Source organism: Brassica oleracea, chromosome C1 (genome assembly GCF_000695525.1).
Source record: "Brassica oleracea var. oleracea cultivar TO1000 chromosome C1, BOL, whole genome shotgun sequence".
NCBI lineage: Eukaryota > Viridiplantae > Streptophyta > Magnoliopsida > Brassicales > Brassicaceae > Brassica > Brassica oleracea.
The window spans coordinates 7,853,733-7,869,502 of record NC_027748.1 but is presented as its reverse complement, the minus strand read 5'-3'; the positions used below and the strand labels follow the sequence as shown (position 1 = coordinate 7,869,502).

General features: G+C 37.0%; 2 protein-coding genes across 2 annotated transcripts; both read left to right on the top strand.

Moving 5' to 3' along the window:
- The first annotated feature begins 6,475 nt into the window (after window positions 1–6,475).
- On the top strand, window positions 6,476–9,592 carry LOC106313780 (E3 ubiquitin-protein ligase ARIH1). The gene is made up of 4 exons (XM_013751693.1): window positions 6,476–6,698; window positions 7,140–7,574; window positions 7,643–8,403; window positions 8,990–9,592. The coding sequence occupies exons 2-4, from the start codon at window positions 7,149–7,151 to the stop codon at window positions 9,408–9,410; spliced, it is 1,608 nt and encodes a 535-aa protein (XP_013607147.1). The 5' UTR covers window positions 6,476–6,698; window positions 7,140–7,148; the 3' UTR covers window positions 9,411–9,592.
- Window positions 9,593–10,547: 955 nt separating this feature from the next.
- Window positions 10,548–13,273, top strand: LOC106315075 (regulatory protein NPR4). The gene is made up of 5 exons (XM_013752849.1): window positions 10,548–10,895; window positions 10,977–11,581; window positions 11,660–12,407; window positions 12,480–12,686; window positions 12,781–13,273. The coding sequence occupies exons 2-5, from the start codon at window positions 11,042–11,044 to the stop codon at window positions 13,050–13,052; spliced, it is 1,767 nt and encodes a 588-aa protein (XP_013608303.1). The 5' UTR covers window positions 10,548–10,895; window positions 10,977–11,041; the 3' UTR covers window positions 13,053–13,273.
- The last annotated feature ends 2,497 nt before the right edge of the window (window positions 13,274–15,770 follow it).

Below are 15,770 nucleotides of genomic sequence, written 5' to 3'. Positions count from 1 at the left end.
ACAACAACAAGAGAGCAACACAAAGCTTCAAAACCGGCAGCAACCAAACGACCTCAGCTCACAAAGATTCCGGCTTCCAGAAACTAATCCAACCGTACAAATCCAAGAAAAACAAGTCTAAAATACCTCTGCAAAATTTTAGCTCAATAAGAGAAGATCTCACCGTTGGATTTACCAAACACCCAAGACTGCTCTGCTGAAGAACTATGGCGATCAGCTTCAAGAAAACCAAGACAACAGAAGATCCAACCGTTGAAATCCAAATCCCTTCGGTAAACCTCTAACCCACTGACTGAAGAAGCTTCCCAAAAAATATCAGCCCGATCAGGATCCGTTTGACCCTCCAAATCCAGTCTTGAAATCATTTCTCCTTCTCTCTCTTTTTCTCCTTTCTCTCTTTTGTCTCTCTCTCTAAACTCTATTATTGTGAGTCTACAGTGCAAAGGGTCATGAGAGTTATTATTATGTCTCATGCCCACTTGGTTCTCTCCATCTAGGAGGGATCCAACACATCAAACCTGAGTCCCTTCGCTCGTATGAGCAATATAAATATTTTATATATGAAAATACTAAGCTGGAATTGCAGAGGACTTAGAAGTCATTGGACTATAAGTTATCTTCGGGAAATATGACATAAACATAAACCATAATTTTTATTTTTATCGGAGACGAAACAAGATTTTGAATTCGTTCAAGGATTTCAATCTCACTTTGGATATGATAGTCTGGTTACTGTAGATCCAAATGGGAGGAGTGGTGGTTTAGCTCTTTTTTATAACAATGAATACCAAGTTAAGATTTTATATTCTAACAATAGAATGATTGATATTGAAGCAGTGGCTAAGGAGAAACAAGTTTTCCTTACTTTTGTCTATGGAGACCCGGTTCAAGAGTTAAGAGAACATGTTTGGGAAAGATTGACTCGGTATGGACTAGCACGAGCTGAGCCTTGGTTTATTATCGGAGATCTAAATGAGATTATTGAGAATCATGAAAAGGAAGGGGGGTCTCTACGAAGTGCAACTTCTTTTATTCCTTTCAACAATATGATAAATAATAGTGGATTACTGGAGTTTCCGGCTCGTGGTAATAAAATGTCATGGCAAGGACAGAGAGGTAAAGGGAAAGGAGCAGTAACGGTAAGATGTCGATTGGATAGAGCTTTAGCGAATGAGGAATGGCATACACTTTTCTCATGTTCTTATACAGAATACCTGAGGCTGGTGGGATCGGATCATCGACCTGTGGTAGCTTTTTTGGAGGACAAATTATCATGGAGAAAAAAGGGACAATTCAGGTTTGATAAGCGGTGGATAGGCCAAGAGGGACTTATGGAATCAATTGTATTGGGTTGGATAAAGAATCAGGAAGGTCAATCAGAGGATTTTGTCTCAAAATTAATAATTGTCGTCATGAAATATCCTCATGGCGGAAAGATAATCAACCATATGGGAAGGACAAAATTCAGAATCTCCAACAAGCGTTGGAAGAAGTACAAACAGATAACAATAGATCACAAGAAGATATTATTGAGATTTCCAGGAAATTACAAGAGGCCTATAAGGATGAAGAGGAATATTGGCATCACAAGAGTCGAAATATGTGGTATTCATCAGGGGATCTTAATACTAAGTTTTACCATGCTTTGACGAAGCAACGTCGGATCTGAAATAAAATAGTGGGTCTCCATGACGAAGCGGGTAATTGGATCATAGATGAGAACGGTGTTGAGAAGGTGGCAGTAGATTATTTTGATGGTTTGTTTAGTTCGACCAACCCAACGGAGTTTGACAGTTTTTTGGAGGAGATAAGGCCATCAATTTCTCCCCAGATGAATCAAATGTTACTTCGCTAAGCAACGGAGGAAGACGTTCCACAAGCTTTATTCATGATGCATCCGGAGAAAACACACAGGCCGGATGGAATGACAGCTCTCTTCTTTCAGCACTCTTGGAATGTCATTAAAAAGGATGTGGTTGAATTGGTGAATAATTTTTTGGTCACAGGAGATATGGATCCATGGTTAAATATAACTAATATTTGTATGATCCCAAAAATAGAGAGACCTACAAGGATGACATAATTAAGGCCGATAAGTCTTTGTAACGTTGGTTATAAGATTATCTCGAAAGTTTTGTGTCAAAGGTTGAAAAGTTGTCTCCCCCGTCTAATTTCGGAAACACAATCGGCATTTGTGGCAGGAAGGTTAATATCGGATAATATTCTTATTGCGCAAGAAATGTTTCATGGTTTGCGAACCAACAAGTCTTGTCAAAATAAGTTTATGGCAATTAAAATGAATATGAGTAAGGCATATGATCGGATATAGTGGAATTTTATTGAGGCTCTACTCCACAAAATGGGATTTGATACTCATTGGGTTAAATTAATGCGAGAGTGTATATCTTCAGTTCAATATAGGGTACTCCTCAATGGGCAGCTACGAGGCCTTATAACCCCTCAGCGGGGACTACGTCAAGGGGATCCATTATCTCCTTATTTATTTATCATATGTACTGAGGCTTTAATTACAAATATAAAAAAGGCGGAACGGGTGAAACAATTAACCAGTATGAAGGTAGCAAGAGCGTGTCCAGCAATTTCTCATTTGTTATTTGCAGATGACAGTCTGTTCTTTTGCAAGGAAAACAGAGAAGAAAGTCAAACTATTCTCTGGATACTAAAGGATTATGAGGCTGTTTCAGGGCAACAAATTAATTTTCAGAAATCATCAATTCAATTTGGACATAATATTGATGAATCCAGCCGTCAAGAGTTGAGAGATATTTTGGGAATTCAGAACATATGCGGAATGGGTTCTTATTTAGGCTTCCCAGAGAGTTTACGAGGATCAAAGATACAAGTGTTTGGTTTTGTCCAAGATCGTCTGAATAATAGGGTGAATGGTTGGACATTTTGATTTTAACCAAGGGGGAAAAAGAGGTGATTATTAAATCGGTGATCATGGCCCTGCCAAACCATGTGATGTATGTGTATCGGTTACCGAAAGCTACAATTAAGAAACTAACGAGTGCAGTAGCTCGGTTTTGGTGGAGTCCAGGAGGAAGCACAAGAGGCATGCATTAGAAATCATGGGATAAATTATGTGTACATAAGGATAATGGTGGGCTAGGATTCAAAGATTTGACTGATTTTAATACGGCGATGCTTGGAAAGAAATTGTGGAGGCTGATAGAGAAGCCAAATACTCTTTTCTCTCGAGTTTTCAAAGGACGGTACTTCAGGAATGCTTCACCCCTGAAACCGATTCGCTCATATTCCCTGTCATATGGCTGGAGGAGTATTACTTCTGCTAGATCTCTGGTTTGTAAATGACTAATCAAACGGGTTGGAACAATGTTCATCTATTTCAGTATGGAATGATCCTTGGATCCCATCCACTCGCCCGAGACCAGCTAACAAAAACTTTCATAATAGTTACACGGACCTCACAGTGGATTCTCTCATTAATCAGGAATCCCGAACATGGAATTTACAGGCCATTAGGACATTGGTGGAACCCCAGGATACAAAAATGATTGAAAGTATTCATTTGAGTAGAAATCAGATGGAATATAGGAATGGGTGGCATTTCACTAATAACGGGAACTAAATGGTACAATCAGGGTATCAAGTAGAAAGGATTTATCCAGATAAGGACAAACCACCAGAATTTTATGGACCAAATGTGGATATACTTAAGGCATTTTGCTGGAAAGTGAAGTGTCCTCCAAAGTTAAAGCATTTCTTATGGCAGCTGGTGACAGGTTGTATAGCGATAACAAAAGATCTAAAAGCGAGAGGAATACAAGGAGATACATGTTGTGCACGGTGTGGAGATCAGGAGGAATCAATAAATCATGTGTTCTTTGAATGCCCCCCGGCACGTCAAGTGTGGGCAGTATCCAAGATTCCATCGAATCCAAATCTTTTTCCTATGGGTTCTCTTTTTGCTAACATGGACCATCTACTTTGGAGAGTTAACCCAAAAATGGAAGATCATCAGTTTGCATGGATATTATGGTACATCTGGAAGGGCCGGAACAGTAAAGTTTTCAGTAATCCTTTGGAGAGTTAACCCAAAAATGGAAGATCATCAGTTTGCATGGATATTATGGTACATCTGGAAGGGCCGGAACAGTAAAGTTTTCAGTAATCTTGATATTGATCCGAGGGAAACACTTAACTTAGCAGAATTGGAATCAAGACTATGGGCTGAGGCACATGTTATCAATAATCCTAGGTTGGTACATGAAGAACAGATATGACCTAATTCAGAGACTACAGGAAGATGGTGTTTCACAGACGGTTCTTGGAAAGATAAAGATTTATTTTCAGGGTAAGGCTGGTTTAGTACGTTACCGGGGTTTGACGGTTTGTTGGGGGGAAGGAATGTAAGGGCATGTCTCTCTCCTCTTCATGCGGAGATAGAGGCATTAATTTAGGCAATTGAATGTATGAAGAATTTAAGACAGTTTTGGGTGACGTTTGCAACGGAATGTTCTCAATTGGTGAAGATGGTTTCGGAACCAGAGGAATGACCAGCATTTGAAAGCTACCTGGAAGACATTATGCTTTTGAGAAGAAGTTTCACCGACTCAGATATCGTTCATGTACATAGGACGGAAAACATAAAGACGGATCGTTTGGCACGTAGTGCTCGAAACCAACCGTCTTTCGCCGTATACATGGGTGCTGAGTTGCCGCCTTGGTTTACAGAGTCTACATGAGTCTGTGACTGTTTGCTGTAAAAAAAATTAATACAAGGAACTCTTTTTAAAAACCAACTCTTCGAAATTACTTTGTATGACTATAAGACATCAACACTATTGAAAAAAATTAGTTATCAAATAACACATAAGGTTACAATTAACAAATATTTAATTTTCAAAAGAAACATATCTGCTTTTAAAATGCGAATCATTATATATATTATTATATTTATATCTCAATACATATCATCCTAAATATATAAAACAACTACTACACATATAACAAAATAACAATTATAAAAATATAAATGTTATAATATAATATGTTATAAAATAATATATTTAAGAAATAAATAAATAATCTTGCGATTTGAAAGCGCGAATCAAAATCTGGTTAGCAATTTAAATTTGAAGTAAAAAAAAAAACCGTAACATCAGAGTAGTGGATATCTAATTTAGTTTTATTCAGAAACAAATCTGAGTAGCCCGCCCATCTATCGATATTGGGCCACATTTCTTTGTCTCAATAAGCCATTACATTGTAGTATTTTCTCACAAAGGTACACAAAACCACAGTACTCTCTTATGGGTCTCTTATACCACACACATGCCTAAATGAGATTCAGATGGTTCTCTATTTTGAAATAGGTCCAAGTGAAGGAAGTAAATCAATCATGCAACATGCCTGGATAAAAGGATACCAGCGTGTTATGTTTTAACTTTTAAGGAGACAACAAATGAGTGACAATTCTTATCAATGGGGTTAAGATAAAATTTCATATATAATTCATAACTTTGTGAGATCAAATAGTGGCGAAGATAGTTTGTAGATGCAGAAGTTATTTGGACACTAAGATTCTCTAACTAAGCAGCTCATGTTCTAGTTAAAGGACATGAATCATAACTCTTCCTTTGTAACTTTCTTTTATGTAATTTTTTTTATAAAAAAACTGTATTTTATGTTCCATCATGTTTTATCTCATTCCTACATGTTTGAGTTGATGATCATTCAGTTTCAAGTCAATGAAAGGGAGATGTTACAAAAAAAACATCTTGGTTAAGACTAGCGCATCATAACTACCCTAAGTATATCTACAAAGTTAGATTAATTTAGTTTATTGTTTTAGTAATCGCACATGTTATGTTTATTTCCTCTGTTTGTTCCTTTGCCACAACACTCTTATAAAGCTATAGAGCCCTATTTGAATTAAGTTTAAAATAATTAAGCTAATGATTGATGTCTCCATTTTCAAACTTCTTGCTGCCACAACTGTCCTTGAGTGTCTTCTATTGCAGCAATATATATTTTGTTAAAATATATTTTAACTTCTTATTGTTATCTTTGTTCAAAGCAATAGTGGGGAATATAAACTATTGGACGATAAAGGTCAGAAAAGGAATTTTTTTAAAATGAAGTTACAGCTTTTTCTCTATTAAGAGGAGACAAAGTCCATGTGCTTCTTTGATTTCTTAAGCTATAATTCTTCAGGGCCTCCTAATCCATTACAATTACAGGTTTAATTATTTAATCTTCTGCTTATTGGTTAAATTTTTTAATATTTGGTCTAATAATTTTTAATTAAATTATTTGCTGTTTAACAGTGAAACCGTAGAAAAATGTAAATACTTGCAACACGGTACGAGAATGACAGCAAAGAGAAACCAAGCACTGAGTTTTTATAAAAATAAAAAAAGCAAATTAAAATAAATTAATAAAAAAAGAGAGAATAAAGAAACAAAAAATAAAGTAAAAAACTTTTCACTTACGCCATTCCAAGAGAGAGCAAAAAGACCAGAAAACCGATTCTCCTTCTTCTTCTTCTTCTTCTTCTTCTTCTTCTTCTTCTCTCCACAATATCCAGTCGAATCCTCCAAAACAATGCAAACAAAGGAAAAAAAAGCTGAGATTTTGAATATGGCAACTTAGATATCTTTTTTTCCGTGATCTTTAGTTTCTCCCTCCACTTGATTTTTTTTTTTTTACTGGTAAGAGATTTCTGGGTCTTTTTTTTGTTCTTGATTAATGATCTTTTAAATTCAACCGATCTCGTTTTTATTACCATATATCTTAATTAAATTTAAACCTTTTTTTTTTCCCTCTCACTCAAGTTTATGTAATAATTGAGGTTGGTTCTAGTAGGTGAACCAATCGTGTGCTGTTTCTTTTGTTATTTTCTGCGTGATTTTCCCGTGATATAAGCTGATCTGTTGTAATTAAGTTCTGTAAGATTAGCTGTTTTGGTGATCTGTAACGTAAAGATCATTTCTTTTTCGTTTTCTCTCTCTCTCTAAGTTTGAATTTTTAGAATTGAGATTAGATGATATCATCAAAGAGTTAAATCTTTATCACAATAAAATCTGCAGATCTGTTTTGGGCATTCCTTGGTTAGTTGCTAAGTAAAGAAAGTTTGTACCTTTTTTGTGTAGTGCCCCAAAATGGAGAATCAAGAGGTTTCTTGTGGTGATGATGAGCTGCCGTTGAACCACGTTGGAGATGAGGAAGATTTTAGAAGCTGTTGTGGTGATGAAGAAGTCTGGTTAAAGGAGAGTGATGATACAGCTAAAGTACCAGATGAGGAGGAGAATAAAGATGAACTTGAGGATGAGTTCTCTGTTAAGATGTTCTTTAAAGGAGTTTCTATATCCGGAGGAGGAGATTCGGGTTCTGGCTACTCTGGAATTGGTGTTGTGTTGGAGAGATCAGGAGGTTCTGAGTTGATTCAGGTCCAGAAGAAGCTGGACTTTTATGCTGAAGAGTCTGTAGCTAACTATTTAGCTTTGATAGATGGTCTTACAGTAGCTTTACAGAACAATCTCAGTTCTGTTGTTGCTGTAACGGACTCAGAGCTGCTCTATAATCAGGCAAGTCTCTTTCAATTAGTCTGTTTGTAGCTTTCGTCTCATGTTATTTATATGAAATGGCTTTGCAGATAACTTGTGAGGAGAATCTTGAAGTCCCTCTTCTGGTAGCTTTAAGAGAAAGGGTACTGGAGAAAACAACTACTCTTGATGGGTTTGTTCTAAAGCTTTCTCCTTTCTGTGATCTTGACCAAGCTCTAAGCCTAGCTCAAGTAGCGGTAGGAATTTGTAATCTTGATGTGGATAAACCAGCTGAGAACTGCTCCATCTGCTGTGAAGACCGTCTCTCCGAGATGATGCTCACACTAAAATGCACTCACAAGTTCTGTTCTCACTGCATGAAAACATACGTCGAAGGGAAAGTGAACTCTTCAGAAGTTCCAATCAGGTGTCCTCAACTGCAATGCAAGCATTACCTCTCATCCACCGAATGCAAAACCTTTCTCCCCGTCACATCTTTCAACTCATTCGAGGAAGCTAATCTGCGTTGTACCAACAACGGCAAGGTTTACTGTCCGTATCCCAATTGCTCCTTTCTGTTAGACCCGCGTGAATGTCTATCAAGTGCAAGTGCAAGCTCAAGCTCGTCTAGTATGTCTGAGAGTAGCTGCTGTGTGAAGTGTCCACTCTGTGAGAGGTTTGTGTGCGTGGACTGTGGTGTTCCTTGGCACGATTCTATGAGCTGTGAAGAGTTTCAGATTCTCCCGGTTGATGAAAGATATCCAGATGATATAACGTTGCATCGCTTGGCTAGGTATAAGAGGTGGAAACGGTGTCAGCAATGCCGCATAATGATCGAGCTTGCTCAAGGCTGCAACCACATGACTTGTCGGTAAGACATTACATCCACATCATGTTTCATATCTTTAGCTACACATTACGTAATATAGTTCTTGAATGCTTTCATAAACTAATGATATTATTCTTCCTATAAACTTATAATCCTGTTGTCGAAAAAAAAAAACTTATAATCCTAGGTTCGGTTCGACATAAATCTTATCGAATTAACCCGAAAAAGTTGGTTCGGTTTTTGAAAATCCTACCAAAATTTTTGACTTTTTTGGTTATATTTTGGTTTAGTTTTGGTAAAATTTCAGATAAGTTCGATTAAATTCGGTTAATACAGTTAGAAATTTGTTTAGTTCGGTTTGAGTTTTCAGTATGGTTTGGTTATATTTTTTTCTTGAATATAGCCGAAGTAACCGAACTAAAAACCAAACTTAAAAAAAAAACCTACCGAATCAAACCGAACTAACCAAAAATTCGGTTCAGCAGGTTTGGTTTGGTTCAAAATCCCAGGCCTAATTATATGGTTTAGATGCTGTCAACGGAGCTTAGACCACTCCGTATTGTTAATGTCATCTATGTTGAATTTGGTATCTTAGATAAAGTGTTGTTCTCGCTTTGTGGTTTCTCAGGTGCGGGCATGAGTTTTGCTACTGTTGTGGAGCAGAGTACAGAGAAGGGCAACAGACTTGCAATTGCGCTTTTTGGGACGACGAGGAAGAAGATGAAGAAAACTCAGAGTCTGGAAACACAATCCAAGAGCTTGAGCAATGGCCTTGGGACACATTCAGCTCAATTCCAACTGTAATGGACGCTTACTCTGAGCAAGAAAGATCTCAGCTTGCTTTGATCCAACGGTTCTTAGCGGGTGGAGGGTTTAGTCTCAGTGATCACCATACTTCTTATCAGTCGCCACCACCGCCTCCTCCTCCATGTACTACAGAGTCGTCGTATGTTGAAGCAGCCATGAAAGATCTTCACCAGCTTCCTTGGCTTGAGAGGTTTGTGGCGGTTATAAGTGATGATTACTATGAAGAGTTTAATATCCAGTGAAGGTTTTGGTTTTGGAAGACGCTTAACGGGAGTCTCTCGCTCTCTGAAGAAATTGTTGGGGTTTTAGATTCTTGATTGAACTTAAAAGATGAACTGTGATTGAAACTATTTGCTTCAACTATATATATAAAAAAAAAACATTTTAAGTGGTCCATTTATCAATCTACTTTTGAATTTGTGTATATGTAAGAAAGTTAGGGTTTCTTAATTGAACTCAAAAGATGAATTGTGATGAAACTATTTGCTTCAATACTTTTCACTATGTGTTACATGCAACAACTAACAAAGTTGAGGTTTTAGATTTATTGATGAACTACAAGAATGAAACTATTTGCAATTACAAAAAGAAGAATTTGATCATTTCGTTTTACATATCTTACAAGAAAGATTAATTCACGCGGATTTGGTCGTATACTCATCATAAGGAAAAACTTTCATAAACCATATATGATCATTTCGTTGAATGGTCCATGGTCTGATATAGATGTTTGGAATTTGGATTGTCCTCTCTTAAAACAAAGCAAAGAACGAATAGTATATATACTATGTAGAATTAAAAATATTTAATACATTTTTATCTTTCAAGAACTTACGAAAGTAAAACTTGGTCATTATTCATGCTCTTCAAATAAGACACAACAAACTTGGAATAAAATATTAAATAAAACCTAGCTTAAAGTTTTGGGTAAGACTTTTTTCTACATTATAACATAAACTAAGAAGGGGTCCGGTCCGGTCCTCCAAATTTATTACTTTCTCTGTTTCAAAATAGATGATGTTTTGGAGAGTTTTTGATGTTTTAAAATACATGATATTTTGATTTTTTTATATTAGTTTTAGTTTTATTGAAAACTGTATGACCAATGATGTTTTATAGTTTTTTTTTATGATTAGCTGAATTAATTTTATTTTATATTTTTAATCCTACTTTTTAGATAAAAGATGGAATATCTTAATTTTTGTGCATTTAACTAAAACATCGACTATTTTGAAATATCATCAATTTACTTTTTCCTTTTGTGTATATTTTGTAAAGCTGACGTCATCAACGACGTCATCGACTCACTTCAAAACAAGTCAAAAGTCGTCGTGACAAATTAGGAGATAATAAATCATATGATTCATGACTCAAAATAATTGTCATCTTGTCACCAAAAAGACTTTACTGTTCCGTCTCTCTTTTGGCTCTTTGCATTATTTCTGCAGAACAATGTAAACTTAAGAGTCGTTGAGTTTTGTTTTGCTCTTAACAAAGAAAAGACCAGTCTTGTTAATTCTCCACCGTTAGATAGAGATAACACCTCTGACTCTTTCTCTTATTCGTCCTGAGATCTCTCTTCATCCATAAATCTTCATCGACTATATTCACCTGTTCAAATTTACATCCGATCTGTGATTTTATTTTCTTTCAATTCTTTATCTCATTTGTTGAAGATTCAATTAGGGTTCCTCCTCCATCAGCCATCGTCGTTGACTTCCTCTAAGGTATTGTTCTTTTCTTTCATAAAGTTTTGATCTTTTCTTCGTGGGTTGATTTGTTTTGGTATCTATTGATCTTGCTCACAGATGATTCTCGCCATTTGGAATCAAAGTTAGGGTTTTGTATCTCTAAACAAAGACGGAGCCTTTTGATGGCGGCTGCAACTGCAATGGAGCCATCTTCATCTATAAGCTTCACTTCTTCCCACTTATCTAATCCCTCCGTAGTCACCAATCACCAATCATCATCTCCCAATCTCGAAGCCGCGAGTCTAGCCAAGCTCAGCACCGACTTGGAGCAGCTCCTCACCAGCTCAGACTGCGACTACACCGACGCGGAGATCACGTTCGAAGGAGAGACTCACGCTGTGGGTGTTCACAGATGCGTCTTAGCTGCCAGGAGCAAGTTTTTCTTCGAGCTGTTCAAGAAAGATAGAGAGAGCGAGGAGAAGAAGAAACCAAAGTATCATATCAAAGATCTGCTGCCTCATGGACACGTGGGGAGGGAGGCGTTCTTGCATTTCTTGAATTACATCTACACTGGGAAGCTGAAGCCTTTCCCTGTTGAGGTTTCCACTTGCGTTGATACCGGCTGCGCTCATGACTCTTGTAAACCCGCAATTGATTTCGCTGTTGAGTTGATGTATGCTTCGTATACGTTCAAAATCACTGAGCTGGTTTCATCGTTTCAGGTCTGAGATTATTGTTCTTGATTCGTTTTAGATGTGTCAATGTTTGTTTTATTAATGTGTTAATGTGTCTGTCTGCAGAGGAGGCTTTGTAACTACGTTGAGAAGTCACTAGTGGAGAACGTTCTCCCAATCCTCTTAGTCGCGTTCCACTGCGACTTAACTCAGCTTCTTGACCAATGCGTAGAGAGAGTCGCCAGATCAGATCTTGACAGATTCTACATCGAGAAGGAGCTTCCTCTCGAAGTCTCTGAGAAAATCAAGAAGCTTCGAGTCAAGTCAACGAACACAGACGAGGTGGCTGATAAATTGATAGAGAGAACGGGGAAAGTACTCAAGGCGTTGGATTCAGACGATGTGGAGCTAGTGAAGCTTCTTTTGACCGAGTCAGACACAACTCTAGACCAAGCCAACGGTCTGCACTACGTAGTGGCCTACAGTGATCCCAAAGTTGTGGCTGAGGTTTTGGCTTTAGACATGGCTGATGTGAATTACAGAAACTCGAGGGGGTACACGGTTCTTCACTACGCTGCTATGCGTAGAGAGCCGTCGATTATCATATCGCTGCTTAAGAAAGGAGCTAATGCTTCTGACTTCACGTTTGATGGACGCAGTGCGGTTAATATATGCAGGAGAATGACTAGGCCTAAGGATTATTATACCAAAAATGCAAAGGGGGATGAAGCTAGTAAAGATCGGTTGTGTATTGATATTTTGGAGAGGGAGATTAGAAGGAATCCGTTGGCTAGTGGAGGTGGGGATACACCTACTTGTTCTCATTCTATGCCTGAGGATCTTCAAATGAGGTTTCTCTACTTAGAAAAGCGAGGTAGTGACTTGACCCTATGTATGTTGTAGCTTAATGTTGATGACTCTTACTGTATGTGCTGGTTGTTTGCAGTGGGGCTTGCTCAGTTGTTCTTTCCAACAGAAGCTGATGTAGCTATGGACATTGCTAATGTTGAAGGGACTAGTGAGTTCACAGGCTTTCCTGTTCCGCCGCCTTCGAATGGTGCAACAGGAAACTTGACTCAGGTTGATTTGAATGAGACGCCTTATATGCAAACTAAAAGGCTGCTTACTCGTATGGAAGCACTCATGAAAACAGGTAAAAGCTTAAGGCCTTTTCACCCTTTTTAAGCTCTCTTCAACTCATATTCTCTGACTGATTGATATTGATATTGAAACTGTTGATAATGCAGTTGAGACTGGTCGTAGGTATTTTCCATCTTGTTCAGAGGTTCTGGACAAGTACATGGATGACTATATGGACGAGGACATACCTGATATGTCGCATCCTGAGAAAGGCTCGGTGAAAGAGAGGAGGTGGAAGAGGATGAGATATAAGGAGCTGAAGAACGATGTTAAAAAGGCCTATAACAAAGACAAACAGGCCAAGATTGCACGGTCTTGTCTCTCTGTTTCATCACCTGATTCTTCTCTTAGAGGTTCCTTAGAGAACCAAACAACATGATCTTGTGCCATAATGAAACTTCTTGAAGAAGTTGTTGGTTAGCTGTTTTATAGTAAAAGATTTGAGATTCCATTTTTGTTTTTAGGATATATGATTTGTATTAAAAGTGAATTTGATTTTGAAATGTATATTAGGATGCTCTCAAGATCTTGAACCCAAAGCCTTCAGTCACTTGGAGCATATGAAAGCTAACAAATTTCCTCATAATGTTTCTTACTAGATTTATCTGAACGGGAGTTCAATCCAGTTGACATGTCGATGTCTCCCGTTCATTTACTTGGTTTTATAATATGATAATAGTGTAATATGAGCTGCTCATATTTGCTGTTTGAAATGGATGGGATAACTTTGTTGCATTATTAGCATTGTTTGGCTGGATACTGAGGATTATAAATATTTGTGAAGAAGAAGAAGAAAAGCTAAACAGAATTGTGGAGTGTCTATCTTGACCAAGTTCGTTATATTCCGCTTCTTTGTAGTATTTTTTTAAGTAAAATTTCGTTTGGTGTACATGAGATCCGGTTGGGAGAAGTGATGTGATGAAATCATTGAGCTTGCCTCCTAAGAAAGGAAGTGCGCCATGCATAGCCTCTTATTAACTCTAAGCTCAACTGAAAAGAATCTTGTACAAGCTTACAATGAAAAAAACAGTTATCTCTAGTCCTCAACACAACTTCTTTAAGGTTTTAGAACAACACTAACCTCTTAACACACACAAGATGTGTTTTGGCACCTAACTGAGAGTTTTCTTTTACACCTCCACAGTGTCCAAACTACTTTGGGATTGATTTGGATGTCCATAGATTCAGATATATCTCGCGGACTGGACTTGAAGCATTCAGAGATCGATTGAAGAATGAGCAAAACTTCATAAATAAAGTATTAATTTGTAAACCGAACTAGAGCCTAGAGGATCTTTTGATGTTGAAGAATACAACAAGATTCAAACTCTGTATATTGGTATATGACAACAGGCTCAAAAACAAGAAGAGCTGCCATCACAAGTTTTGTGTTCTCTGGAGGCTAAGCAAGATTGACTTTGTTGACCATGGTCAAATCCCTACGCTTCAAATCCGAGAGGATGGTGAAACTCTCGTATAAGCATCATCATCTTGCATCTTCAACGGCTCAAGTCTTGGATCAAAAGCTGTATATTTCAAAATGATCTTTATATTTGTATGCGTACATTATTTATATGTTATAGTAATGTTCATAATGCAAAATGCTTGAAGTCATCTTATCGAGTTTGGCATGTGTTGTAATTTGCATTATGTTCATTGATACTGTCTTCTTGTGTGTTATTTTGGCTCTCTACATTTGCTGTAAAGGCTCAATTATAACTCATTTCAATTTCAAAGATCCAAGTCAATAGATTCGATGTTTATACAAAGATCTTAGACAACAAATTTGCTGCAGAGGCTCAATTATAGCTCATTTCAGCTGATGTATTACAACTTCAATAGACATTGTAAATGATATAAATGCAATTATGTTGAAGAATCACACTAATATGGTTTTGTTTATCTTTTTATTTTAATTGTCGATTTGGAATTACAGTGAACTCCATAAAAATCCATCATAAGAATCAAAATGTATAACAAACAATTCTATTAAAATCTTTCTTATCTTTTAAAGAATCCAATCAGCTCCATTAAAATATTCTTACTAACGATTAGTATGACTTAATAAAATCGATGACACTATGCCTACACCTTTTTTAGCAAATGAATTAGCACCTAAAACAAATACAAAAGACTTCAAGCCGATCTCAAAGCATGTAAACATAGTTTAAATCCCAACACTCAAGAATTTCAGTCATCTTTGAGAAAAATTTGCACAATATGTGGACATAGCACACCAAATGCCATCCAGTTCTTGCATGAAGTCCCGATAAACTCCTATGACATTCTCTCAACTGAGCATAAAATATTAATGTTATTCTACAAACACCATCTAAATCCATTAACTAGTTCATCATTAATCTAAAAGACATCGATTTGGAAGATCGAATAAATGGATTGCATGGAAATATTTCATGCAGTGCATGTTCTAAATGTTATGGTAGCTTTTGGCTCAAGAGATCTTCTCAACTTTCTGATCATATTCTGCTTTACATCCAAGTTGAGATGCCAAAGATTTAATCCCAAAAATTGCTGATACAGTATCTGAGTTTTCTTTATCTGTCAAAAGAAAGTGAGAAAAAAAACAATAGATCATAGTTAAAACGTACTTTAGGATTATACATTACATCATCTAAAAACGTAATTTAAATATTATCTTTCTTTAAGATTCTCGTAGCTAGTGACCACTAATATTTCTATATTTCACAGTTCATAATTAAAAAGTACCTTAGGCATGATATGAGTCGCTTGCAACTCCAGTATCCTAGACTTTTGATGAGATACTATACAGCCCGACCGACCCATGGTTGCCACCTTGTGTCTGTTTTTTCCTTTTTATTCTTTCTGTCACTAATATATTTTTGCTTCACCTCAGAGACACAACACACTACGTGCCTTTATTGAAGACAAATCTTGTAAGTCACGCACTTAAGGACCTTACCGCGTCAGTTCTCGGGTAAGTTATTCCTTTTGGGTTTTATTGGATGCTTTAAACTTTGATTGATCATGGGATAGAAGCTGTTTCTCGCAGTTACGATATCCAACTTGAGAAGAGGCACACGCCATCAGAGAACTGTGTTGCGTCGATGAGATTGTA